Source organism: Neopelma chrysocephalum, unplaced genomic scaffold, assembly GCF_003984885.1.
Source record: "Neopelma chrysocephalum unplaced genomic scaffold, ASM398488v2 Primary Assembly neopelma1_80b, whole genome shotgun sequence".
NCBI classification, from domain to species: Eukaryota; Metazoa; Chordata; class Aves; order Passeriformes; family Pipridae; genus Neopelma; species Neopelma chrysocephalum.
The window spans coordinates 350,181-376,143 of record NW_020897742.1 but is presented as its reverse complement, the minus strand read 5'-3'; the positions used below and the strand labels follow the sequence as shown (position 1 = coordinate 376,143).

At 39.6% G+C, this 25,963-nt stretch overlaps 1 protein-coding gene across 3 annotated transcripts in view; it reads right to left on the bottom strand.

The window, feature by feature from the left end:
* The window catches only part of LDAH (lipid droplet associated hydrolase), a 119,395-nt gene extending 93,743 nt beyond the window's left edge, over positions 1–25,652 (bottom strand). The window contains exons 1-2 of one of the 3 annotated variants that reach the window (XM_027690212.1): positions 25,449–25,652; positions 11,519–11,677 (exon numbers count right to left, since the gene is read on the bottom strand). In XM_027690212.1, the coding sequence (XP_027546013.1) occupies positions 11,519–11,672 (154 nt within the window). In that variant the 5' untranslated portion in view covers positions 11,673–11,677; positions 25,449–25,652. Of the gene's footprint in view, positions 1–11,518; positions 11,678–24,726; positions 25,076–25,125; positions 25,266–25,448 lie in introns of those variants that run through there. The other 2 variants (XM_027690211.1, XM_027690209.1) reach the window with 2 other exon arrangements.
* Positions 25,653–25,963: the final 311 nt, after the last annotated feature.

Here is a 25,963-nt window from a genome sequence, read left to right as displayed (position 1 = left end):
CGATGCTGGCAGAGAGGCTACTGCAAGTTCTGCACTGGGTCTAGAATTCCCAATGGGAATTTTTCAGCCAGCTTCATGGACTGAAGCAGAACTGGACCAGTAGAAAGCAAATCTCCTTCTGAAAGAAAGAGGGAGCACAAAGGAAGTGCACAAAGAGGAACATGAGACGATGTCAAATGGGTTCACAGGAACGCCTATGAAACATCTGAATAACACAACCCTGATGAGACAACAGCAGCAGGAAAAAGACAAAGGAAAGAAAAATAAATAATTCAAACCCAAGATAACCACAAATTATTTGTTTTGTGCAGATACACAGCTCTGCAGATTTGATCACTTTTGAATAATATGCAAGAAGGAAGCAAACAATACACTCAAAAGGCAACAGAAAGACCATTTTTAAACTGTATCAGAGATTTTCCTATGCTATACCACTGATAATAATTACAAAAAAAAAAAAGCATAGGTTTGGGGGCTCTGGGGTTTGTTTGGTTTGTTTTATCAAGATAGCAACAGACAAGAAACAAATATCAACACAGAACACCAAGACAGCCAATTTTAGAAAAGAAGACTGAAAATGTGTTTCTGCGTTTTTTGTGGATCAAGATTGAAGAGAACGTCACACTTGAAAACAACAGTCTAAGGTGATTTTGCAAATGAATTTTGTGTTTGCATTTTTGTCAGTCTTCAGAAATGCAAGATAAAAGAACAGACTGTTCTGCAGATGGATAAACCAACATTCACGAATTCACATCCTCAGGAAAAAATTCCTTGCATTGACACCACTGCATTTCTGATTGAAGAAAAAATGCCTTGTAGTTGGGGTATTAGTACTACTCCTAAGTAGATGCTCCATGGAAGCTTCAACTGAAACACTTCATTCAGGAAAACACAAAACACAAGTCACTTCCCAAGCATATTTGTTCAGCCATTTGAGGTCTATTATGAAGAGTTTCTGCCTCTTAAGAGAAGGCTGTGATAGGAGATATAAAATATCTAAAATTTAAAGGTGAAGGGCAGTATCTATGTATCACTATACATTTACTTATTCCTATGGGAGATTTTAAGTCCATCCTGAATAACGAAGAATTGTTTTCAAAAATGGAAATCAGGACAATGATCAAAATTTTCCATCATGCCCATAACAGGAAAACAAGAGCAAGAGCTATGACTTTATTTTTGGTTCTACTGTTTTCTATAATCCAGATATTGAACATAATGGGTCACATTTATTTCTAATATAGATTCAGTGATCCAGAGTTACTAGCAGGACAGAAATGAGGCCTTGTGTTCACTTGAATTGAAAGAGAATTTTTATTTTTCATTATTTTCAGATATAACTAAGTCAAAATGTTTAATATCAAGGCAAATCAGCTCAGGTATTTCTGGTAGCAGCTCCCAGGAAGGAAGCACAGTATACACTGCTGCTGTAGCTTTAAACATCTTAACTGCATTATTTGTACACGATGCACATGGAAACACAGGACTTCCTTCATAGGTAGGTCCTTCAGTAAGTAATTTCTTCTTCCCTCCTGCCTCAGACACCCCATGAAGAGAAACAGATCCTTTTTTAAATTGTCAAATCAAGCAAAATACCCTAGAACACAACTTTCCCATAACTCTGGCCAACTCAAGCCACTGCATGCTGCAGGAGAGGGATCACTTCCTCCCCTGATGTTGCTGCACAGCCAGGCAGGAAGGATCCATGCTGAAAACGCCTCATTAGCAGGGAGAGGACACCGGGAGAAGACTGGATTGAGAAATTTCAGTAAGTCACTTCAGTAAGTCACATCTGCCACCCAGATTTAGTGGAGGGAAACACTGTCAAGCACAGTTGGATGTTCAACCATCCTGTCATTACTCTGCCTTCTCAAGCTTAACAAGCTCAACTGTGCCAAGCCCCCATCAGAGGTACTTCTGGAGCACTGGGAAATTAACAAAAGTGGCATATTTCAAGCCTAGATCTGACAAACAGGCTCCTCTTTGCATGAGGAAGTTTTTATTTTTAATGAAAGATTATGTTTTTTTCTCGTCTAAAGACAATGGAAGCTGGTGGGCTGACCCAGTAAACAAAGCTCAACTGTCAGCATATTTTAAAATATTAGCCACAAACAAGTAGTCCATAAGCAACAAAAATAATGGAGAACAGTGTCCTAAGAAATGAATTTTCTAATATATAATATGGGGTTTGACACACACCTTTCCTTCAGGGGGTACTTTACCAGCATGCATGCTTTCCAGCCAAACTCTTATCATTTTGGTATCATTTTGAGTCCCCTGTGTCTCAGAAAAAAATTGGAGAAAATTGACTGACATATTCCAAGTTTTAAGGGGGTTAAAAGTAGAAATCAAATAGGTACAGACAAATTAGATTTATCTGCTACAAATAATGTTCTCAGGAAGTCAAACTATTTAGCTGAGTAAATAAAGGGAAGGGTCATTTTGTATTTATTCCCATTTTATAAATAAGAAATAGACCAAGTAATCTATGCATGAAAGTTAAAGTATTGCTAGTCACTCTGAGCTCCACCAGCCTACAGTGCCTTATACACATTGCCATCTCAGAAAATGTTTGGTCAGCTGAACACAAGACTGATCTCATAATCAAGTCATGAATATTGGTGCTAAAGAAACAGCTAGAAAAGTTGACAGAAGTGGAAATATCACAGTTGCTGACTATTTGGAAATATCAGGAAGACAGAGTTGGGTAGTTTTTTTGTTTGGGGTATTTTTTTGGTGTGTATATATGCTTTTGCTCCTCTTCAAAGTGTGAATATACAAAATATGGTGATACACATCCCATGCAAGAATAAGAATAAAATGTTCTGCTGTGTTTATGTCTCACTGAAATCAAAACTGTGCTCTTACTTCCTTATCTGCTGGTAAGACCACATGTATAGGGAAAGGGGAAAACATGTTATTTACTCTACATAAACCTTTCTACCTGCTTTGCTATGCTATACAAACTTTTAACCCTACAGCACAGTCCATTCTCATTGATTGCTTTTGTATCACATATACCAGTTACTGGAGAGTAGGAAAGCTCCTTTCCCATTGCCAAATCTTTTTTACTCAGGAAAAAATAAAAACAAAGAAATGTAAAATACAAATCTCCATGTCAGAATCTGAGAACTCGGGGTCAAATGCAAAGAGTTGGCAGCTTCATCTGGAGCTGCAGTGTAAACAAAAGCAGAAGCCCCGAGGGAGAGGCATTCTCAGCGAATCACTACCACCTGGTGAGGCTGGTGGGGTACCAGCTCCTTCCAGAGCAATCTCCAGAGCATGTGAACCCACGTGTACACGCTTCATGTTGGGGATTGACACTGTAATTGATCAACAGAAAGTTCTGTGGCAAGTCCAGCTGAAGGAACTCCCACCTTCTCCCTTGACTGTCGTTCCCACTCTCCCACCATGGCTCACCAGCCCCTGAATTACTCTGGCACAACTCTGTGGGGCCCTGCTCCAGGAAACTGTTCCAGCTGTAGAAAGACCCCAGAAATAAATTTATGTATTTATTTAATTCACAGCATGATCTCTCAAGCTATTGTTCTGGCATAACTGAGGGGTGGAATGGCACAGTGTGGTGGGAACAGGAATACCTTATGCCAGTACTGTTGACAAACAGTTTGGATTGTGAAATAATGGCCTTAGGAAGTTTTTTAAGTGCTCCAAGCACTAATCTCTTAGATTTTCAATATCTAGTCACTCTTAATATAGACTCTAGAAACAGTTTCTAACTTCCACACTACTTCAGACTCTGGACCATCTGCTTTATACCCAACTTCACGGTTCTAAGAGCTGTCTGAAGGCAAGAGCTCTATGAATGGCCCAATCCTGCTACCCAGTTCCTTCACAGGCTGCCCACACCCAAACAGAGGTTCAAATACTTAAGTAAATAAAAAAACAGGGAATGGTAGAGACTTTCCAGGAAAACTGCTATTACGTGATGCTGATCCCATACAGTCATACACAGACAGGTGGGATACAGGGAAAGATACTCTTGAAAATTTTAGGAACAGCAGCTAGCTTTCCTGAGCAGCCCAGCAGGCAAGTAATACATTCAAAGCCCCAGGCTGCTTCAATTCCTATGCTGCAGGTGAGGCCATGATAAAGAGCACAGGATTTCTCTTCCTCTCTCCAGGAAAAGGCTGCAAATTCACTGCCGTCCTCTCCACGAAGGCAGGCAGGATGTTTTACAGTGAATACTCTGCTCAAGTATAGTATCTTCAGTTTAATTTCAAGCACTGCAAGTCCCACAGAACAGATGAATGCTGCTGCTAATCCAATATGTAAAAGAGAAATCTTAAATAAATAGAGTGAGTATCCGTGCACACACAGAAGGAATTCTGCTTAGCTGTTTGGATATGAACAGCATATAATCAGGACAGAATTTTAGGTGCAAAATTCAGACTTTTTTTGGTTCCTGCTGATTAGCCACATGTGACTCAAGTGTGCCAGCTGGACTAGATGCCATTCTGAGCTCCATAATCCTCCACATGCCTTGTCAAAGGAGCCAAGACTCCAATCAAACAAGATTTATAAGTTGATTCCCTGGACCAAGTGAGTTAAATAACACCATCTTTAGTTTTGAGCACCTAAATTTCCCTTTTTCTCTGCTCCATTGCTTCAGCTAAGGATGGACAATAGTAGCACTGCTCCCCTTGGGATGGTATGGTCAAAATATGCAAAGGTAGTAGAACTCGTGAAACTTCTTGTATCTCACACTAGTAGAGGTACGTGAAGATAAACACATATTGCATAATGTTAATATGATGGAAAATATATATCCACATAGGAGACAGTTTTTCAGCTTCAGCTTTAGGTCATCAGAACTATGTGATACAGGATTAAGCAAAATAAAGTGCAAGTCAGTGTGAAAAAAAGGGGTCCTATGTAACTTATTTCAACATTAGTCCTACACTTACTGTAACTAAAGCAGTTACACTTTATGACTTTCACCTAAAAACTCTCATTGCACGTAGAAGCATTCAAACCTCCAAAATCCAAAGTTAAATGAATGACTCCTTTAAAAAAAGAAGTACTTTTATGTGATGAGTTATTTTCCTTAATGTCCTTTGGGTATTTAGTGCTGTACACTAGAAGGTGATATATGCCCTGGCACAAGAATTTCTCACAGTAAGGAAGAGTGGAGCTGCCCATGGAGCTGGTCAATGATTTAAACATTCCAGGAGAGGAAGTATTTGTTGCCTCACTCTGTGGAGCTGTGCTTTACTATTAATTAATTTACTTAGTGTTAGCTGATTGTAAGTGAATGCTACCTTGGGCAATTGTATAATTACAAATGTTGCAAATGTGAATGAAGATTTGTTTGGTCATTTGGGACACAATTTGTAGGATGACTGACTATCTACTGAAAAGCAATCCAGTGAAAAAGCTGGGAACAGAAGCCCCAGCACTCCCAATTCTTATATTCTCTGCTCAAACTGGACTTCCTTTATCTCACTCCTCCTAATGCAAGTAAAAGGCATTTTTATGATCCTCAACAACCAACGTAACTGATTAATCACTGTCACATGGTCTAATTAAAGTGCTAATTTTTTTTCTGATACACAAAGTAGAGAAACAGTCAGTGCTTACCTGTGCATTGAGATGAGAGCCTAAAACCTGTACATACATGGTATAGCTGGCTATTACAGAAATAAGCTTGCCAAGACCCACTATTTTTCTAATCTTTAAAACAGCTCCCTCTTCTGGCATACTCTGTCCATACTGTGTTTAAGTACCATACTTTGTTCCTTACCAATTTTTAATTTGATTCCTAGCACTTAACAAACCCAATTTCAGCGTTAAGACCCACACTGTGCAGTGTGGCTGTGAAGGCAATCTACAGCTTTTGAAAGGGCAGCTAATTCTAATCAAGTACTTATATAAGGTTATCCATAGACCTATCTTTACTACCTTTTGAAGGTACCCCAAATCAATCCAGATCAGAACCAACAGCTGGAAAAGGAGCTTGGATGGCCAGTCCACGGGTCATGTTTGCAGGATCACTGGATTTGGAAGGGATCACCCAAGATCTTGTAGCCCAACCCCTGCTCATGCAGAGTCAGAGCAGGTTGCCCAGGTTTGTACACAGTCAAGTTTTGATTATCTCCACAGCTGGAGACTTCACAACATCCCAGGGCAACCCAAACCCTCAGCAGGCAGAAATGCTCATGGCTGTACCCATCCCTGCCTACTGGTTCTACAAACTACCCAGAAATTTATACTACTCACTTTAGCATCTTAATTAGGTGTTCACTATTAGGCTGGGTGAAATCAGGCCTCAGAGTCTCTTTCTGCACCAAGTGACAAGGGCTCAGCCTGACCCCCCCAAAAAACCACACCAATGAAACACCAAGCAAAAAGCAAACAAACAAATGAAAAAAACCCCAAAAAACAAAAACCCCAAACCATATGAGAGCTCTCATAATCATGATGATAGAGACAAAACTGCAGAGGTAACAGAGGAGGGACAGACATTTCTTCCTACTGTTGATGCTCTGGTACTATTCATTCAAGAAAAACTCAAACCACAAAACCAGAAGGAGGAAAAAAGCAACTTTTACTGCCTAATGCATTCAGACAGAACAGGTTTTCAACTTTGTTCACAGAATTGTTGTTGGGGCTCGTTCAATGACTGTAAACACAAAGCATACATGACCCAGAACTAAGAAGTCCCCTTGCCCAGGAGGTGAGAAGTCATCTTTCCTCTTAACCTGGCTGTCCCTTGCCAGCAACATTCCCCTTCGCTCTAGTTTCAAAGGCAAATTCTGAACACTGCTGTGTCCTGGCGGAGGAGACCCTGGTTGCCAACTTAGAAAGCAGTGTCTGAGAAGATAAAGTATCTTCCTTGAGTAATTCAGTGGTCTTGACTCCAAAACCAGATTTTGCTTCACATAAACAGTTCTGATCCATCCACGTTAAGTGCCAAGATTCCATATAGGATTCTGGATTATATCCTGGCTAAGGTTGCCAGAAGCTACACACTGCAAACTCATCTGTCGATATTGAAAGTCCAACTCAGTTCTTGCAGACAGTTATAACACACAGATTACATACCAACAAGCCCATTTAATCACATAAATTTTGTATAATTCAAAGCCCATGGTAAAACAAAATTGAAGAGAAATTGGAGTAAACATACTTTACACAGTTTGTAGAATGAGGAAACAGATTCTTTTATTATTAAGCAAACCCCTTGGTCTCAGTGGTGACAGTAGACCTCTGAAGAACCATTCATTCCAGTAACTGCTGAGCAGAGTAAATGATTAATAACTTTCAAAAAGCTGGTTTAGTGGGAGCCCAAAAAACAAAACACAAAGGAACTAAGCTTCAGGGCTATACAACTAGTTTTATTGTAAAGTATTATTATATAGTGATTCTAACTTTTCTTATGCAAATATTGAGTGATGACTGCTAAATAACAAAACAGCAGGTGAAGAGAAAGCCAGATAAAGTACTGAAAGCTTTTCAGAGTCCCTGTATTACAGTCAAAAATAGAACTTCAAAGACTAAGTCTAACAGGATGTCTCATCTCAAGGGAGAACACATTAAAGACTTGTCATAATCCAAGTAAATTGTTTGCACTGTTTTCACCGCTGAAAAATAGCTAAGTAGTCTTCAAGTGAAACAGTGTTGTTGATGTAAGTTGATGTAACTACTCCTAGGAGAAGATGAAAAGATGAGCATCCAAGTCCTCACCTTCTGTTGTGTATAAGCAATTCCTGACTCAGGAGATAAAATTTTTATATTTTAACAAAGATGTTGGGTTAAGTCCTCATAGCCCTTAAACATCACCAAGTCACCACATGAGTTGGTAAAACAATAAGATGATCCAATAACTTAGCAGCAATCCAACTGAAAGCAGGCAGATCAAGAGACTTGGCAAGCACAGGGAATACTCTGCATGCAGGCCAAAGAACCAGATTCTGAAATTATTTCTGTATATTAATGAATGAAACTTGTGTCACATGCTTCACCACAAAAAATGTTATTTACATTATACATTATCAACTGTGAACTAAGCTTCCCAAGCACAAGAGTGAAAATAGTAAAATTGCTTTGTTTTTACAGCAATGGTAACACAAATTAGGAAGCCTGGAACGAAGGTATTCCAATGCACTCCTGCAATGAAATGCAAGAAAAGTTTTGATGAAAAGCAAAACATCATGAACTAAACAGCACAGTGGTTTTAAAATTTGTCCAGCATTTATTTACAAGGTTAAATATTTCATAAATAAACAGACATAAATAGACAGATACTCTTAAAACAGCAACAGAATATTCCATTACACTTTGTGGATTCTGGTTTTCAATGAACACAAGCAATGTTAAATATTGCTGTAGTAGATTTTGTACTTCACTGCTAATTTTACACTAAACAAACACTGCAAGCAGGAAAACAGATCTTTAGGACACAAGAGGAAAAACAGTTAATTTCTGTCCTTTCCATAATGTCTACATTTCCAGAAAATGATGGACCTGATCCTTTAATGTTATGCTCATTAAATGTTACATTTAATGTTACTCTCATGAATAAATCTCATCAATTTTAATACAGAAGAATTCATAATAAGAAAGGCAAACAAGTGTACACATATATTCTGGACTGAAGAAAATTTGGACCTTATACACAGTAATTACTTTAGTGGACACATTATTACTCCTATACAGAGGTTTTGCTTTCACAAGGAAAAAATGTGATGGAACAAAAAAGTGCGTATTAAACATTTCAACAAATAAAGTAAAACTTTATTTAAATTATAAGTTCACACAGACTGCCATTAATAAAACAACATTAGCTTGTTGCAGTTAAATGAGATTGAACTCTGCTGCATGTTCTGTATTCCAGCCCTTCAAGCACAGCGAGATGTCAGCCCTCAGGAGACAGAATCCTGCCTCATTAAAGTCAATGGGAATTTTGCCATTGATTTCTGAGTAGAAAAATGTTTTGGAGTTAGCTTTCTCTCTCTCCCCTCTTTTTTGAAAAAGTAAGTCAGACCAGAGAGAAATCTTCCCCATTCCAATGAACATGACTAAAACACAGAAAGAAAATAAATATAAAGGATTTATTCTAAAATCTCTGGCAACAATTCAATTCCAGCAGAAGCCGAGAATTTTATGATCTTTCTTTTCAGTAGCCCCCAAACAACCCAGTTTTGTTTGACTACATATTAACAAAATCAGATGCATGAATTTCATTAGGACTGGAGAAGTCTGTACCAGAGCAGTTTAATATGCAGAAGGGGATAATACATGCAGCAGAACTGACCACCTTCAGTTCAGATCACTCAATGCTTGGCTGTGTAAACTCTCCTTTTCTGAGCCAGAGTTGCCCCTGCCTGGATATTTCTTCCCTTGACTTGTCCCAAGCTGTCCTTTTGCCCCTCTTTCCTTCATTCCATAGAGAGTCTCAACCAGGGATACATGCCTTTTGAGTGTGAAAATTGCTGGACTCCAGAAGGGCTCCACAATGCATACTTGGGAAGTTACGAAGGGGAATGCTATCGAACCCTAACTGTTTAGGTACACAAACATGTTGCCAGATGACCCAATGTCAGGATTTCTCCTAAGGTTGTGTTTTTAGCCTTCCCTTGAAGGCTAAAAATGAGGCATATACCGGCAGGGAAAATACCCAAACATTTGATTTATGACAAGCAAAACTGGACTTTGTAATGCCAGGTCCTAGTCAGCTCCCTGCCAGCCACAGCAAGAAGCTCGGGTAACTTGATTCACTACTGAATTTGGGCATCTGAAGTGAAGATAGCATTATTGTGGTTGCTGTGGTTTTAAATTGTGACAGAACTTCCAGTTTGTTACCAAGATAATTCTGAAATAAGAGCAAAACCATAAATCAGCTGCTTGCAAAAGCTTGCAGACCATGACAAAAGCACACTGAATATTTCACTGATGGCTGTTTCTGGATACCTACGTTGTTAATATAGGACGTTATTAAGCAGTCTTCACAGAACTGTTCTGCAGGAAATAAGCTCCATGTAGCCCTGCCACTACACTTTCTCGCTTGAAAAGTTTCCTATGATGAATATGGAGACCATACAGTGTGTGTGACTTGGTATATTTTGAGCAGAATAATTTACATGCCTCGCAGAGTTACCCTGTCTTGGATGCTCTTCCCCCGCATATCTTTCTACCCATATAAGTTAGCTTTACAGATTTACCATTGTTACATCCTCTACTACCAACCTAAACACAAGAGTACCACAACCTGAAGACAAGTGAAAGGTCCAGAACCTGGGGGAAAAAGAAACTCTTAAATTAGTTGTTCAACTAAGCCTTCCAGAAATGCCCTAACTGGAAGAAAGCAGCAATTCAAAAGCATTAAATTAGGCTTGTACCTCCAGAAGACTGTTCGGTGATTTGGATTTTTACAAATAGTCTTTTACCAAAGAATTACACTATGCAGTATCTGGTTTAAAAGGTTATTGCAACAAAACGGGAATAAGAGGTAATCACAGGAGGCTTATTTCTTCTTTTCAGTTAAGGAGAGAATTTAAATTTCACTGTCACTGGGTTAGAAGTTACACTATTATTCAACTCAGAAGGCAGGGTACATAAAATTATTGTGCCCAAAGAAGCTAAGATAAAATATTCCATGGGCCTTCCAAAGCCTTGCAAAAAAAACCCTGAAAAATTGAACTCGTGTTCACTTTCACCACTAAGTAAAGATCAAGCCATACACTGTCCCATAAACAGCAACAGGGTCCACTAACAGTGAGCCAATGTTGTGGATAATCAAAAAAAGTCATTATTGGCACCACTCATTCTGTAGGAAGTAACAATAGTATCCAATACATTCAAATAAATTATAGGAAGCATTAGAAATCTGCAAACTCTAAGGCAGTGAAGGAGTCACAATATCTGAGCTTGAGTAGGCTTGAGCTCTACTTTTGCTAAAGGCAGAATTCCTACAGTTCACTGGCAGACCTCGATGATTTTAGGACTTCTCCATTAATTTTACCATATGCTAAATAAAAGTTTAGACCTCTCACTTTAGGATGGCCACATTTAAATAGAACTGTACAATGCTCATTGAGTTCACATGGCTTAGCATAAAAATTCAAGTGCAAAAATCTAAGTTAAAAACCATTTACTATTAAAAAAATCCAACTTATAAAAAACTACTGGATCCAGAATTTTTCCTCTAATATTGTAAATTTCCTTTTTTCAGTTGGCACACAGCTGACATTGCAGTAATGCCTCATCATGCAAGATATAAATGGAAGAAGAGCAACGGAAAGAAACAAACTAAAAACTGCAATGCTCCCAGCCAACCACCACCACCGAGAAAATGAGTGAGACACCCTAATTTCTCAGTACTATCTTATGGCACAGTTACAAGTACCGGTAACAGTAGTAATTGAATGTAACAAAAAAGTCACCATTGCAATCTTAGTGATACACATGAGCCAAAATCTACCACTTAAAATAGTGAGATATTTCATACTGAACCTGAACATCAACACACTTCTGGACTTAAACACAAAAAGACCCTTACCAGGAATAATCATGAATAAGAGCCGGGGTAGATTTTTACTTTCATCTTTTGAGAGGTCTTTCCAGGGCCCACACTTTAAGACATGGGTAGCAGCTCCACAACAGTAGATAAATTCTTCATGTAATGGGACTGACTCTTCTGACGGTGACCTCATGTTTGCTGTGAGGCAGAATAAGGTACTGTTATAACAGGTCAACAAACATTTACATGGTTGGCTCTTTGCTATTGTACTTTCCCACAGAATAATTGCAAAAAAACCCACCCAAACCACCCCCCCTCCCCTGAACAGCTCTCATATCCAGTAAACTGAGGTCCAATTCAGTATCTGACGATTGAAGAGAGTGTAGAGGGTGATATATATTACTACCATATGAAGGCACCTTTCAGTTTTGTCACAAAAGTACACAGCGATGAACTGGACAATAAGATCTATTCTACCTCAAAGGCAAATAATTTTAAATTTCTTAATTCATGCCATCTAGTGAAAAGATTTATCTGAAACCCACCCAAAGGCAAACAAAAGAAAAAACACCAAACACACTGAACTACTGCATGACTGTCTTTACAAGTTCTGTGTGCCTCATAATAAATCTGGATATTGGCGCATACCACCATGACCTTTAAAACCATCAAAAGCATCTAGTTAAGGATAATCTTAGGCCTTTCAACTATTTTTGTTTAGTGAAAAAGGACCATTCATTTTTCAGTACAACAATACAAATTCTGTTTCCTAGTCAGTTTGTGAAGTTTTAGGCATGTAAACCAAAGCCTAAAAAGACATACAAAAAGTTTCAAGTCTATTAGGCACTACCTTCATAAACAGTCACTGGAAAATTCTCTGTACTACACATCAGGACAGGAACAGATCTGAGTGAAATTTTAAGTAATGATACTTGACAACATTAAAAAAGTACACTTGAAACAACATTTCTTCACTTCCTCCAGTTTTAATCTGAAGTTTTGAATTATTTAAGGTAAAGAATACCCAACGCAGAAAAGACAGATAACGTTGGTTTGAATTAGCAAGTACCACCTTGAAAAAAATTGAGCATAGTACAAAGAAAAAACACTTCTGGAGGGAAGGGAGAAGAGTTCTTTGATACTTTCAATTACAATACAGCTCTCTGGATTAAACTTTCCCCCCCACCTCCCTATTTCACCTCACTCCCCTCAAAAAAGAAGGTTTTTTAATGACAAAGGAGACACTTTCACTACTTCATTATTTGCCATGTTGTTGTCTTAGAGCAACTAAAACGCAAGTAAAGTGAATTTTGTCAAACTATAAAAAGGTGTATTCTTAATGCATTATTCCTGCTTTTATTTCTTCATTATTTGAAGCTGAAAGAAGCTAAGACCAGTTCTGACAGAGAAACCTAGTTACTCCAACAACCACAGTAAATGTTAAGCTTCTCATCCCTTTTCTGAGGTGTTTACAATTCAAGAAGCAAAAGTAACCAGTCCTTACCCAATAAAGAAGGTTCTATACAAAGTTTCTGATCATGAAATCTGTTGCAAAATTTCATTTTGAATTGATTTCATGGAACAACTCCAAATGGAAATTGCACTGACAACTCTTCATTCACAAGAACTATTTGCAACGTAAGTCAGAAGTTAAGCAATGAAGAAAACTCAGCAATGTATTTTGGACTGGAGTGGTAGGATTTTCAGGTTCACACAGACTTCTTGTACTAGCTTTGGTCAAGTTTTTAACTTCTAATTTCAAATACACACAGTGTTGCAGTACCTGAAAGGAAGACCACACTGGAGAAGAAATGGTTCTCTAAAAAGCTGCTCGTCTGAGACAATCCCAAACAGTTTCCTAGTACTAACTCTAGGTAACATCCAAGAGATTTTTTATTTATTTATTGTTGGGTTTTTAATTTGTGACTCTATGGCCTTTGTTAATAGAGATGGACAGAAGAGAAAAACAGAGAAAAGATAGTGGATGTGCTCCCAGTATACTGCTCAGGCCTGTTTTAAGATCAAATGAGTAACACCCAGAAATGCCTCTGGATCTCCTTCCCTCTTCTTAAATGAAGCTCTGAAGAACAGTTTTTCCATTACAGGCATCTATCTTTGACATGAATTGCCCGCATTTCCCCTAGAAATATCTTAAGATGGTCTATCAATTTCCAAACAGATTTAACAGGCAGAGGTCTCAAGAGATGAGGTTCCTACCAGCTCTGTCAGGTGGTGGAGAAGGCACAGTTTGTGCCCCAGCAGCAGTTTCAAGAATGCTGAGGAGAAAACAGAACCACAAACTTGACCAGTGAGAGTTTCACATGAATCATCACACAGTCAAAGAGATGCAACTACTTAGGAAATCAGGCCTTGCAGGTTTTTTTCCTTCTCTTCAAGCCCTCCTCATGAATTCTCTAAACATATGTGGGAAAAGTATTACAAGAAATGCAGCTTCTATCAACAGTACTTACTCTTGTTACAAAACTTTGGTTAGAATACAGAAATATGGGCTTTGATTGACAGGGCTTTAGCACTAGATTAACACACCCTTAATGTAGGTGTCTACCTGAATGCAAACTCCTATTACAGGATACAAAGATTTAGGTGTCAGTGTATGGCCTGATCAGGGAATAACCATCCTCTTGGTTTTCACCTCAGGATGAGACAAATCCTCCCCTGGTTTGCAAAGACTATAACGAAAACTGAGACACACACTTGCACTTGCAAACCAACACATATATTTAGGTGTTTTACTACTGATCCGGATGCCACCTACAGTCATTTTTTTCAGATAGGAATATTTGAAAACAGAGTTACCCACAAACAGCAGATTACTTCTGCCATATGACTGAGTCTCTTCATATTCATCTTTGGTTCAACTGGCCCCAAAGTAAAATGCTGATTGCAAAACTAAGTTTCCTCTGCACACATTGTGCTAATTATTTATGCAACTCTCCTGATAGCATATTTTAACTGCTCCATCATACACTATTACTTGGATGTGGCATTTTATTTAAAAGATAGCTTGGAAATAACGAAATTTGTGATCTGCATTCAAAAGAATGTTTAGTGACAGAAATGTCACAAACTGAGACTAGCACCACATAATGTAATTAGAGTCAGTTGATAGTTGGCATACAAACTATCCAATAACAAGACAGGACAAGCAGGCTGGTGTACCTGAAGCAAGAGACAGAATGGTAACCACAAGGGTAGAGTTGCATAAATCAATGATGAAACCAAAACAAAGGAGAAAGGACTATTGAGGCAGATTTGACATATGTGATTACAAAAAAAAACATAAGAAATACATCCCAGGGTTTCCCTGGCCAGGGTTGCTCTGAGACCACTCTCTATCCTTTCTTGTAAGTCACAATAACATTGGAACAAGGTACCCAGGAAAACGGTGGAATCACTACTTCTGGAAGCATTCAAAAGTGTCTGGATGTGGCACCTGGGGAAATGGTTCAATGGTGAACATGGCAGTGCTGGGTTAACAGTCAGACTTGAGTCTGACATAGAGCTCTTTTCCAACCTTAATGATTCTATGATTGTGAGACATGCCTGAAAACTGCAAAGAAGGAAACCACCATGCCCATGTTGGAGTGTGCAGGGAGCTCTGGGCCAGTCAATCTCAGTTCACAGAAAGTTATCAAACAAAATCACCCCCAAAGTTGTACTCAAGCACATGAAACAGCCATTAACTTACCAGTAATGTCTTTCAAGGATTAGTGTTGGGCAACAATGTTCAATGTCTTCATTGAATACCTACACAATGGGACAGGAGGCCCTCTCAGCAGGTTTGTGAATAATATCAAGGGAGGAAGACACACCAACTGAAACACTGGAGGGCAGGGCTGCTATCCAAACAGGCAGCTGGAAAAACGGGAACTGAATGAAAGTCCAAGGCAAATGGAAAGTTCTTGCACCCAGAGCTCAGTAACCCCATGTAGCAACACGGGCTGGGGGCTCAAAGGCTAAGAAGCGGCTTTCCAAAAAACACACTAGTGATTAACAAGCTGGAAATGAGTCAGTAGTGTGCCCTTGCAACCATCACGCCCATGTGTATACAAGATTGCATAAAAAGGAGTAGCCAGCAAGTCTTGGGGTGTGATTATCTTCTCCTGCTTGGCACTGGAAAGACTGGAGTACTGTGTCCAGTTTTGGACTGTTCATACAAGCACAACATCAATATACTGGAGACACTCAACTAGATTATATGGATCTGAAGCATGTGACGTACATCCAAAGGACAAGGAAAAACAGTCAAAAGTTGCAATGAAGGTAATTTCAATTACAAAGGTTTCCCCACATGCACACTGAGGATTATTAAATAATGAAAGAAATTGCACAGAGAGGCTGTGGAATCTCCAACTGGAAAATGCTTTCAGCAACCTGACCTACTTTGCCCTTTTTGAGAAAGGAGCTGGACTACAGCTTACGGATAACGTACAGAAGTTGGATGTACGTAAATTCCTGAGACTGAACTTAGGTACACCTTAAATTGCCAAAATAATTGGTTGATGCACTTGCAAGGCTGCTGCTTAACAAAAATCACTGTAAACCAGGGGAGATCTTATTGCTAGGAAGAAAAAAAAAAGGCGAGGGGAAAAAAGTATCTAAAATTATAGCCATTTTCCATCAAAAAAAGTAAAAAGGAGCACCCAAGGCACTGTAGGCTGATCTGGCTCAGCTGAGTCCACAGAAAAAAAAATCACAGGAGTATGTACTCTATATGTTCTTCTAATCATATAAAGAGGTTAATCTTAAATAAGAGACCAATTTGCCAACGGCAAATCGTGCTCAAGCAACACAATTGCCTTCAGTGATAACACACTTGGCTACAAGAACGAAAGAAAATATGTAGATGTAATGCACATTGTCTGTTAAGAACTTTGGTACCCTCTTCCATTGCATTCTCCTTTCTAGGCCTAGGAAATGCAGGCTCAATAAACTGACTTGCATAGTTTGAAAACTAACTGAATAAGCTTAAAAGACAGCTACTGGCTGTCAGCTGAATGTCAAGTAATCTTGGGTCAGTACTGGAGCCTACAAAGCCCAACATTTTCATCAGGAACCTGGATAGTGAGACATAAAAAGCAAACAATGCTAAATCATCTGGAATGGTGGAGACAGCTGGAGCAAAGCTTCAGTTCAGAGGGTTGTGTCCTTGAGAACCTTAAGGACTGGGATAACAGATCCCTTATGAAGCTCAACAGCAGAAAGCACAGAGATCTGCCCCTGGAGCAGCCATGCTTCAGAAGCAGCTCAGAAGTAACTGGCTGAGCAACAGCCTTGCTGGAAAAGATGTTTGTCATGATGGATGACAAAGAAAGGCAACAATGCACACTGAACACAGCAAGGTAAACTATGTATCAGACTGAAATTTCAAAAGCAAGGCCAGTAGCTGCATGGAAGTTACTCTTCCCTTCTTTCAACAGGTAATGAGGACATACCTGCAACACTGAGCCCACCTGTGTTCACCCCACCAGGTTAAGAACACAGGGAAACTTCGGAGGGTCAAGTAAATTTTCAGGCCAGAAGTTTAAGGAAAAGCTTTATGAATTGTGCTTTTTCAGTCTGCCAAGATCTAATCAAATAGCAATCTAGAGCCATTTGAAAGAAACCTGCAAAAGCAGCATAGCCCAACTTTGCCTTGCAATGGCAGATGGTAAAACAAGAGGCAACAGCCACAAGTTGTGTCTTGACAGTTTAAGGCACCACAAAAAACTGAGTTGCTAAGGAGGCAATAGAAGATTGCTAGGAAGGTGGTAGAACCTCTCTTGTTGGAGGTTGTTAAGACTCAGCTGGACAAAACAGTAATTTTCATCTGAAGGATGGACTAAATTTTCTCCAGAGTTTTCTAGAAATCAACAGTGTACAAACCTTATGGCCCTAAAACATCAGAAAGAATAAAGCATGTGAGGTACAACAAGGAGCTCAGCCAATTCTTCTAGTACCTGAGCAAATGCAGAGTTTCATGCATACAGTACATGACAATAATTAAGTATATAGGTCAGAGAAAAGGAATCTAAACTAGCCTAGTCCTCCAAAAACATAGGAAACTGAAGTAGATGTACTCTATGGATTAGCTGTACCACTTAAATAAAAAAAAACAACCTGCCTTAACAGATGATCTTACATGATTGAATTCAACGTCACAATGCAAAAGAATAACTGGAAAAACAGTGAGATTCCTTCAGCTACCTGCTCTGACAATTTCTGCAACAATATCCCCAGAAGAGAACCCTCCAGATCTGATGTGCCCTCCTTGATTTGCAGACTGGAACTTAGATGTTTATAGCTGAGACCTAGAAACAGAAGGGACAGACTGACTGACCTGGTAAAAAAACTGCAAAGACGAACACAGGAAGGGGGGGAGGACATGATGTGTCAGACGAGGGACAACACGACACAGGATGCCTAGCTCTCATCAAGGATTTATTCAGACAAACTACAAACAATGGATGCCAGATTGTCTAAGGGAAAAACAACAAACACGGGCCAAAGACTCGACAATCTGTTGTGACACTAGTCACAAATCTTGACTAATTCTGTATAAGTAAAGCAGCAGCAGCAGCCAGTAGCACATAAAAATGAAACATTTCTTCATTGTACTTTGCAGTACAATTCTCTGTCAAAGTTATATACTAATTCCTTTTGCACTAGCTCTGAATTATGTCAGGTGTTATTTGTAAAAGTGAGCAAAGCTAAAAAGTTAACATCTCAAATGAAGCAATGTAGTTATACAATAGAGCCCAATAAACCTCAAACATGTCTACATGGGGCAGTTCAAAGCAGCAGCTTTTATCTAGAACAAGTGAAGTAAATAGACAGCCTTGTTTTTAGGGATCGCTCGATACCTAGTGATCTGATGTCTTCATTTGTTTTGTTCCTGTATCATTTTCCACATGCCCCTCCCTCAAGCAGTAAAACAGCTGAGGGAATTTCACTGATGACTGTGCAAAAATATCAGTGAAACATGTGGAAATGGAGTGTAGCTTACTCAAACTTTGGACTGCAGTGATAAAAAGCTAAAGTGCAGAATGAAAACGGGAATCAGTTTTCATTTCTGCACCTTGTTCAGAGACAACATACAGGGGACTCTGCACAGACCTAAGGAGAGAGAAACCTAGTTTTAAGAACTGCACCTACCTGCAAAACCTTTGTATCATCATAAAATTTGCATTTTATTACCACTAATAACCTTGAAGCAATGATCAAGAAAGTGCATACTGTCCTTGTAGAATGGGAGCAGAGAAAATGATTTCTGGGTATCAATTTTGTACAGGACAAGTGGTCCCTTGTCAGTGCCAAACATGGAACCAGTTATTGAGACAGCTTTTCAGCAAAGCAGCATAGGACTCACAAAACAAAAAACTGTTAGCTTGGAAAGGCCCATTTGAGGATTCAAACCAATAACAGATGGATCCCCCACCAACCTTATTCCAACATGGTGCTTTGCTCTGATATAAACAATTTGAAAGGAGTTTTGGGGGTAAGGAATCATGAAATCAGAAAATATATTCAGATTACACAATTAATCACATCTACATTGGTCTGGTACAAAATTATTCAACAGAGAGGGTGATCAAAACCCTGGGGTAATGGATTAGGAAGGTACATCATAACTTTTAACCAACATTTATACCTCACTGACAGTTTTGGATTTAAGAGGTTCAGCATGTACTGATGACTACAAAAAAAGTGGAGGTCTTGTAAATTATCATAATAGAACTACTACAGCACTCTTAGTCTCGATTTCCACACTACTCTCAAGAGGATGAAACAGCAAATGAAAGACTTCCATGGGGATCAGGCGCAATGGCAACCTCTATGAAAGCAGTCTGAAAGCATCAGCTATTGTCTACAGCACTTAACAGTCAACAACATCTGATGTTTCACTGCAGTTCTGGCAACAAGGCACTAAGTTTGATGTCTGGTCTCTCTTTCTCCTTTGGTAATCACAGACCTCAGTTTAACAAAGGTCTCAAAACCCCAGTTATGCTTCTCCAGTGCTCAAAGAGCACAGTCCATGCCCTTTGTTACCAGGTAGATTAAAGCTCCTCCATTTACCATTGTAATTTAATTAGAAATATGGAGCACTGGAGTCAGAGCAAAAATAAGCAAACTCTGAGAAGTCACCCTGGTGTGGCTGAGGGTCCCTGAAGCTTCATATCAAACACATTTCAGACTACAGTGGAAGACATCCTGCATATGAGGTCCTGAATCATACCCAGATGGTCGCTTTTACTTTCTCAAGAGCTGAAGCATCACAAACTGTTTATGAACTGTTCAGAGCTACCAACATGAAAATTACCCCAAAAGAGTTCAAGTTTGTCTTGGTTTGTTTTTTCTTCAAGTAACTTCATAAGCATAATTAGGTTGGGAACCCCATGGATTACAAGAAAGTGGTAGGTATGCTCCCAGGAAATTCCCAATTTCCCAGTCAATATGCAGGCCTGATGATAAAGGGAAGAATGTCCATGACCTAAAAAAGAAATTAGCATGCAAGTTGTTGCTTAAAGAAAAAAATGAACTCAAGGAAGTAATGACAGTTTCATTTGCATGAAAGTAAATAGGATGGTTTAATTTGGTATAATATGAGGTATTTTCCAGAACAGAAAGTGGGATTTGGGAAACTTTTTAGTACCAAAGGAAAAAAAAGTTGTTCATTTGCACATAGAATTGAGATCTACTAAAGAAATCAAGAACTTTCAAGGACAGCTTTCGCTCCAAACACTGCTTTAAAGTATTGGACACAGAGAAAAAACTTGGGGATTTTAAAACTGAAACCTCACAGAGGGATAAACAGAACGTGGTGAGCATGAATAACATGTGGGTATAATAAATATACTTTAAGTATATGTTCTGAGATTAAACTGCAATGCTAGCAAAACCTTGGTCAAATAAAGATAGAATATCTATGTGAAAGAACCTAAAAAGCTGCTGCTGAAGTACAACGTCTATGTGGTAAGAAAGGTTTCCTGGGGAAAAAAACTATGCCAGGTCTCTTCTGACCAACAAATTTCAAAGGCACAGAAGACTCACGTCAAGATAATCTTGTAAATAAACTTTCCCAGCTGCCTGGTACATTAGAAAGTCAAAGGCAGATAAATCAGTTTGGAAATCTAAATCAGTTAGCATGAGAAAATTGTCACAAATACAGTAAAGTTTGCAAAGTATGTAATTTGTTTATTTATGTTGAACATCAGTACTTTGGGAGCCACTGGGCAGAACTGAAATGTAACACCGTGATTACAAACTGGGTTAAAATCTGGCTGAAGTTAGAGGTGGGAATGTTATACTTCTCAAACAAGAACCCATCATGCTTAAGTTTGGATACAGAGGAAAGTAACATTAGTGGCCTTCAAATTTCAGCACATAACAACACACAAACCAGAGCACATTCAAAAGTTACGTGAATTATGGGGGAAGACAAGGCCTTTTTGCTTCAAAGGAGAGAGAGAAATATCAAAATGTATTGCAAAAAAAAAAAAAGTGAAGGAACAGGTAATCAAGGACACACATAGGATAAGAAATTGAAAATAGTATTGAGAGAGAGGAACATACACATGCAAATAGGTTTGCTTGTGGTCTAAGGTTTTGGATCAAATGCTTGCTTACTAAACAAAGGATGCTTCTTTGCCACTTGGTTCCTATTATCTCTAGGGAAAATGAGAATTTTGCAACTTTTCAAAAGAAAAAAAGGCAAAGAATTATTTGGCTTTGCAACCATATGTTCTATATTCTTATTTTTTCTCCTACTACAAAAAACTACAAGCCCCACATTTCTATTGGACAGTTTTTTAAGTTATACAGGTAATCTGGACAACATTCAATGAAAACCAAAAATGCAATAATTTCAGGTAATGGCAACCTATATATTCACTTAAACCACAGCATCCAGAAGTTAAGCACTTGAAGAAACTTCCATCTTTCAGCAGGAGCAATAACAGGCAAAAGCGGTAAAAAGCAATTGCATTTTAATCTTATATTCAATAACTCTTTTTCCACTTCCTATCAGAATAAGATTCACTGCTCCATGGAGAGTACTCTTTTTTCTTGTTAAGCAATGCAAAGTTCAAAGAGCATAATGAATACTAATGAGAGGCAGGAATCAAATAAAAAAATAAATCAAAAAACATACACCAGTACAATTAGCATTATGCTGCCCTTGATTTGGCTTCCCCCATCCTCTCCTGTACTGTTCAGTATAAATCTCTCTATAGAACTAAATCTCATTTCTTTGTTTCTTCAATTTTTTCAAGTTAGTTATTCTCCTTTAACCTAAAACATGCTTCAAATTCAAAACACGTTTTTCTTCTCATTTTATCATTTCAATAATTTTATATTTTCATGTGTTCTTACATCAACTGTGTATCCCACCTTCAACTTAGCTCTCCAGCTGTTGCCCGTTTTCCTGCTTTCTAACAAGGACATAAAAGAATTAGTCAAAATCCCATCTATTCACAGTAGACCAACTTACTAGTCACAACAGCATTCTTCAGTAATCTGTCAACCTGTGTTACCACCTCCTCCTTATGTTTACTGCAGCATCTGTACATTCTGACATTAATTTACCCACCTAAACAAGTCAGGAAGGCACTGTGACCAGAGACATGGAAACGAACAGAAACAGACTGTGTGCAGCTCTGTGCAAAGGACAAAGGAAATCAAACAGGACAACCCATGAACAGAAGACATGAATAAAAACAGGTAGCATTAGATCCCTTTCTGAGTCACTACAGCAATGTGACTGTCTGTACTACTAATATGAGGCCTGGAGTCTAAGTCCTTCCCAGTAAGAAGCATTGGTGATGTTCCTCATTCTGCTGATCAGGGGGACAGGACAGGGAGTTGGACAGTCAGGCTGGACACAGTGGTGCTGTAGCCAAAAGGTTTCTCTTAGAAACAGTCTTCCAGGAAGGCCTGCATGTGCCAGTGCTCTGACATACAGACCTACAGTTCTGGTCACAAGAGTATCCAAGCCATTCTAAGAACACTTCAATGTGCTCCTCACAACACCAGTAACTCTGGTAATTACTCTATTACAGTATTTTGCACAAGGGCCCAGCTCCTCCCATCAAGATAAAGCCTAACAACACATGACTACGTATGAATACATAGATGAACAAAGCCTGTACTCATCACAGGTGCAAATAAGAATCCAGTTATAATCTGATACTCATTTTATTCCCAGTTGATGCTACAATTTCTTTCAGGAGGTAAAATTTGAGGAGCCAGACTTCCATAGGGAGTTTGTATCACTAAAGTATTCATTAAAAAAAAAAAAACAACAAAAAATTTGAGTAAAGAATTGGTCAAAACAAAGGACAGTGGGAATGGGATCTAAACAGAAGCAGGAGATGAGATGGAAAAAGGAAAGAACCAAATGAACACCATGGTTACTGGTAGCAGAAGGAGGAAGCAAGGACACTGAGGAAAGAAACAAAGATACTGATGAAAGAAACCCTGCCAAACTTGAAGTTGGAGCATCCCTGGTTAGAGTTGTTCTGGTATATCAGGATTACCTAACATATGGTAACAGGCCACTTACCACACAGTGCATGGCTGTGTGGGTGGTTGTGCAATCCCAGCTAGATAAACAGTTCTCTCATTCATTTCACTACTGACTAGGTACTCAGGTTGGTGTGTATGAGAAGAGTCAGATTTGTTTCGATCTTAATTCTCCATTAAGCTCAGACCTTTCATATTACATTTTTTTTCCTATTATGAATATTCTTTCATCAGAATAATCTATTTCTCTTAGTATAACCTGTTCACAAGCCTTACCGGACATCTAAATGTCGTCATTCTAAGCGTAAGCAGGAATCCAATTCTGTCAAACATTTCACTGAAAATTGACAGTGTTACACTATAGTTTGTCAAGAGCAGAAAAAAACATACTTATATTGCTATTAGGAGCATGCCTGATTTAAATAAGTGCAAACTACCTCTCCTCCATATCCTGTAAACATGTTTTGTGTACAAATGCATGCACAGCACCACTAAAGCTGAAACCTTGAAATTCTGCTTCTAATATTTGGTAAAAATAACCTAGACATTATCCAAAATGGGGATCATCCCTTTTTCCAGAAAAGGTGCCTTAATTACAATAAATCACAATAATAGAAAAAACAGTGTCATTTAAAAGAAATCAGAGCTATCAATTAAAAAAAAAAAAAAACAAAATAGTAAGAAGAGTGCAATTAGGAAGCTTTAGAGTAAATCTTGTCAAATTTACCGTTAGGTTCTTTGGCTTGGCAGTCATATTGGTAATTTTGTTTTACCATTACCCATACACAATTTATTGTAATTGCTTTGGTGAATCAAATGACACAGATAAATAGATAATGACCCATCAGTACCTACTCTAAAAAGTAGAAAATACTAAATAGAAGTACCAGAAAGCATATTGAAAACCAGTGAAAGTGCCTCCTAAGTTAGTGGATATTTGACCCACGGAACTACTTGAGGCTGGATGTTGAGAAAACTAGAGTTCCACAGGGGTCAAAGGCAAGGATGAGTTGATGGATGAATTCACTATGGATCTTTAAGACCTCAATATGTCTGTTCCAGAAAGTTCCTGGGCTGCAGTTTGTTGAAAGCTGAGTGGATACTTACAGAGTGGAACTAAGTAAAGTATGCTTGCCTTTTGCACAGGCATCTGCTCAGGACATTGTCAAAGACTCTTGAAAAAAATCACTGACTTCAATTGCTTTTATACAATCCTTGTAGTAATTGCACGACGAAAAATATTCTCAGTGCTGTCGCTTACCCAGTTCTGTAAACGTGTGACCACTTCCCTCGCTGACATCATATAATCAAGTGCCACAAGAAAACAGGTAACTGCAACAATCCCAATTAATAATTGAATGCTTCTAGTCTCTGAGACACAAAGACTACAGATTCATATCCAGATTCTGTCACAGGCCCATGCAGATGGACTCTCATTTAACTGGACATCACAAAGTCCCAGAGGGCCAGGAGTATACAACACCTTAAAAAATAAGCATCTGCATCATCCAAGCCATTGAAATCTTCTCATGATAAGGCTTTATCATTACACTTCAGTTGCAGGAAAAGAAGCTGTCTCATCATTTTTGCAACACAACAAAAAACCTACCGGTAAGAAAGCTCCCAACGACTGTCACGTCTCAACGGCGCTTGATCATTAGCCTAATTTCTGTAACAACACATTTCCATACCAGCATTTACACTGCTTCCCTGAACCTGCTGCTCACCTCCCGTCTGGCACAGGCGTTTCTCCTCTTCTGTAATAAACGCAGGTTTGAAGGCAGGTGCTAACAGGGGTGATGCTCTGGGACCAGTCCTGAGAGCCACCCTGACAGACAGCGGGTTCCTGAAGGGCGTATGCGCTTGCCAGCCTCGCTGCTTTTCCAAACCAACAGCTCCTCTACTAAAAGACGCTTCTTTCCACCTAAAAAATCTCATCTCACTTCTAAAAATTTATAACCTTATTTTCCTCTTTTCCTACTTACAGGCCCTTCAGGTCACAGACTTTTCCTTCATTTCTTGTTTTATAACCTGCCACTTAGATAACAAGCACCAGTCAGGCTCCGACAGATGCTTCACAGAAACACGTGCTGACATATAGAAAAAACCCCTACAAGCAGCATCACCTCAGTTATTTTCTGGAAAAGGAGACACCGCTTAAGGACTCGTTTCCTGAAGTCTCCTCCCAATCCATGACAAAACAAGTCAAGGGAGCACGTACGAAGCTTCGCTTACTGCACGGAGTGTGTTACCCCATCCTCAACCGCACTCCTGGAGATCACCAGCGTTATTTGGCGGAACAGGGCTCTACAGACCTGACACCCGACACAGAAGGGATGGGGGCACCTCCCTGCCGGGCGAGGCTCCGGGTCAGCCCCACGCAGCGGGGAAAGCTCTGGGAGCCGGCACAGGGGCAGGGGACGGCAGGGCCGGGCCCTGCGACACGTACCTTCCCCGTCCGCAGGCACTCGGCACGGCGGCGGCCGGCGCTGTCTCTGCCGAGGCCGGGCGGAAGCAGCCGGCGAGGAGGGGCGGGGGCGGCCGGGCCGCTCCTTCCGCCGGGGCCGCGCGGGAGCGCCGAGGGCGGGCCCGACCCGCCTCCCGCTGCTCCGTGAGGGCGGTGGCTGCGACCCCCGTGAGGGAAGGGGAAGAGCTTCCCTCCGCGGGCCTGGTGTTACCTGTCACCCGTCACCCATCATCCGTCACCTGCTTGGGAACGGTGGGACCACGAGCGAAGATCCCCCGGGACGCTCGTCTTGGGAGGGGGCTGGGGGGGGTCCTTCAGCCTGTCATTCACGCTTGCCCAAACCTCGCAGTTTCTGTGGGAATTCTGGCAAAGAAAAAAAAAGATACTTTTGGAAGAGCAAAATAAGCTGGCCTTCTTAAGGAATGGCATCATCCATTCGTGTTCGTCCCTCAACGTGTTTGAAGGATAGAATCACAGAATCATGGAATCATCAAGGT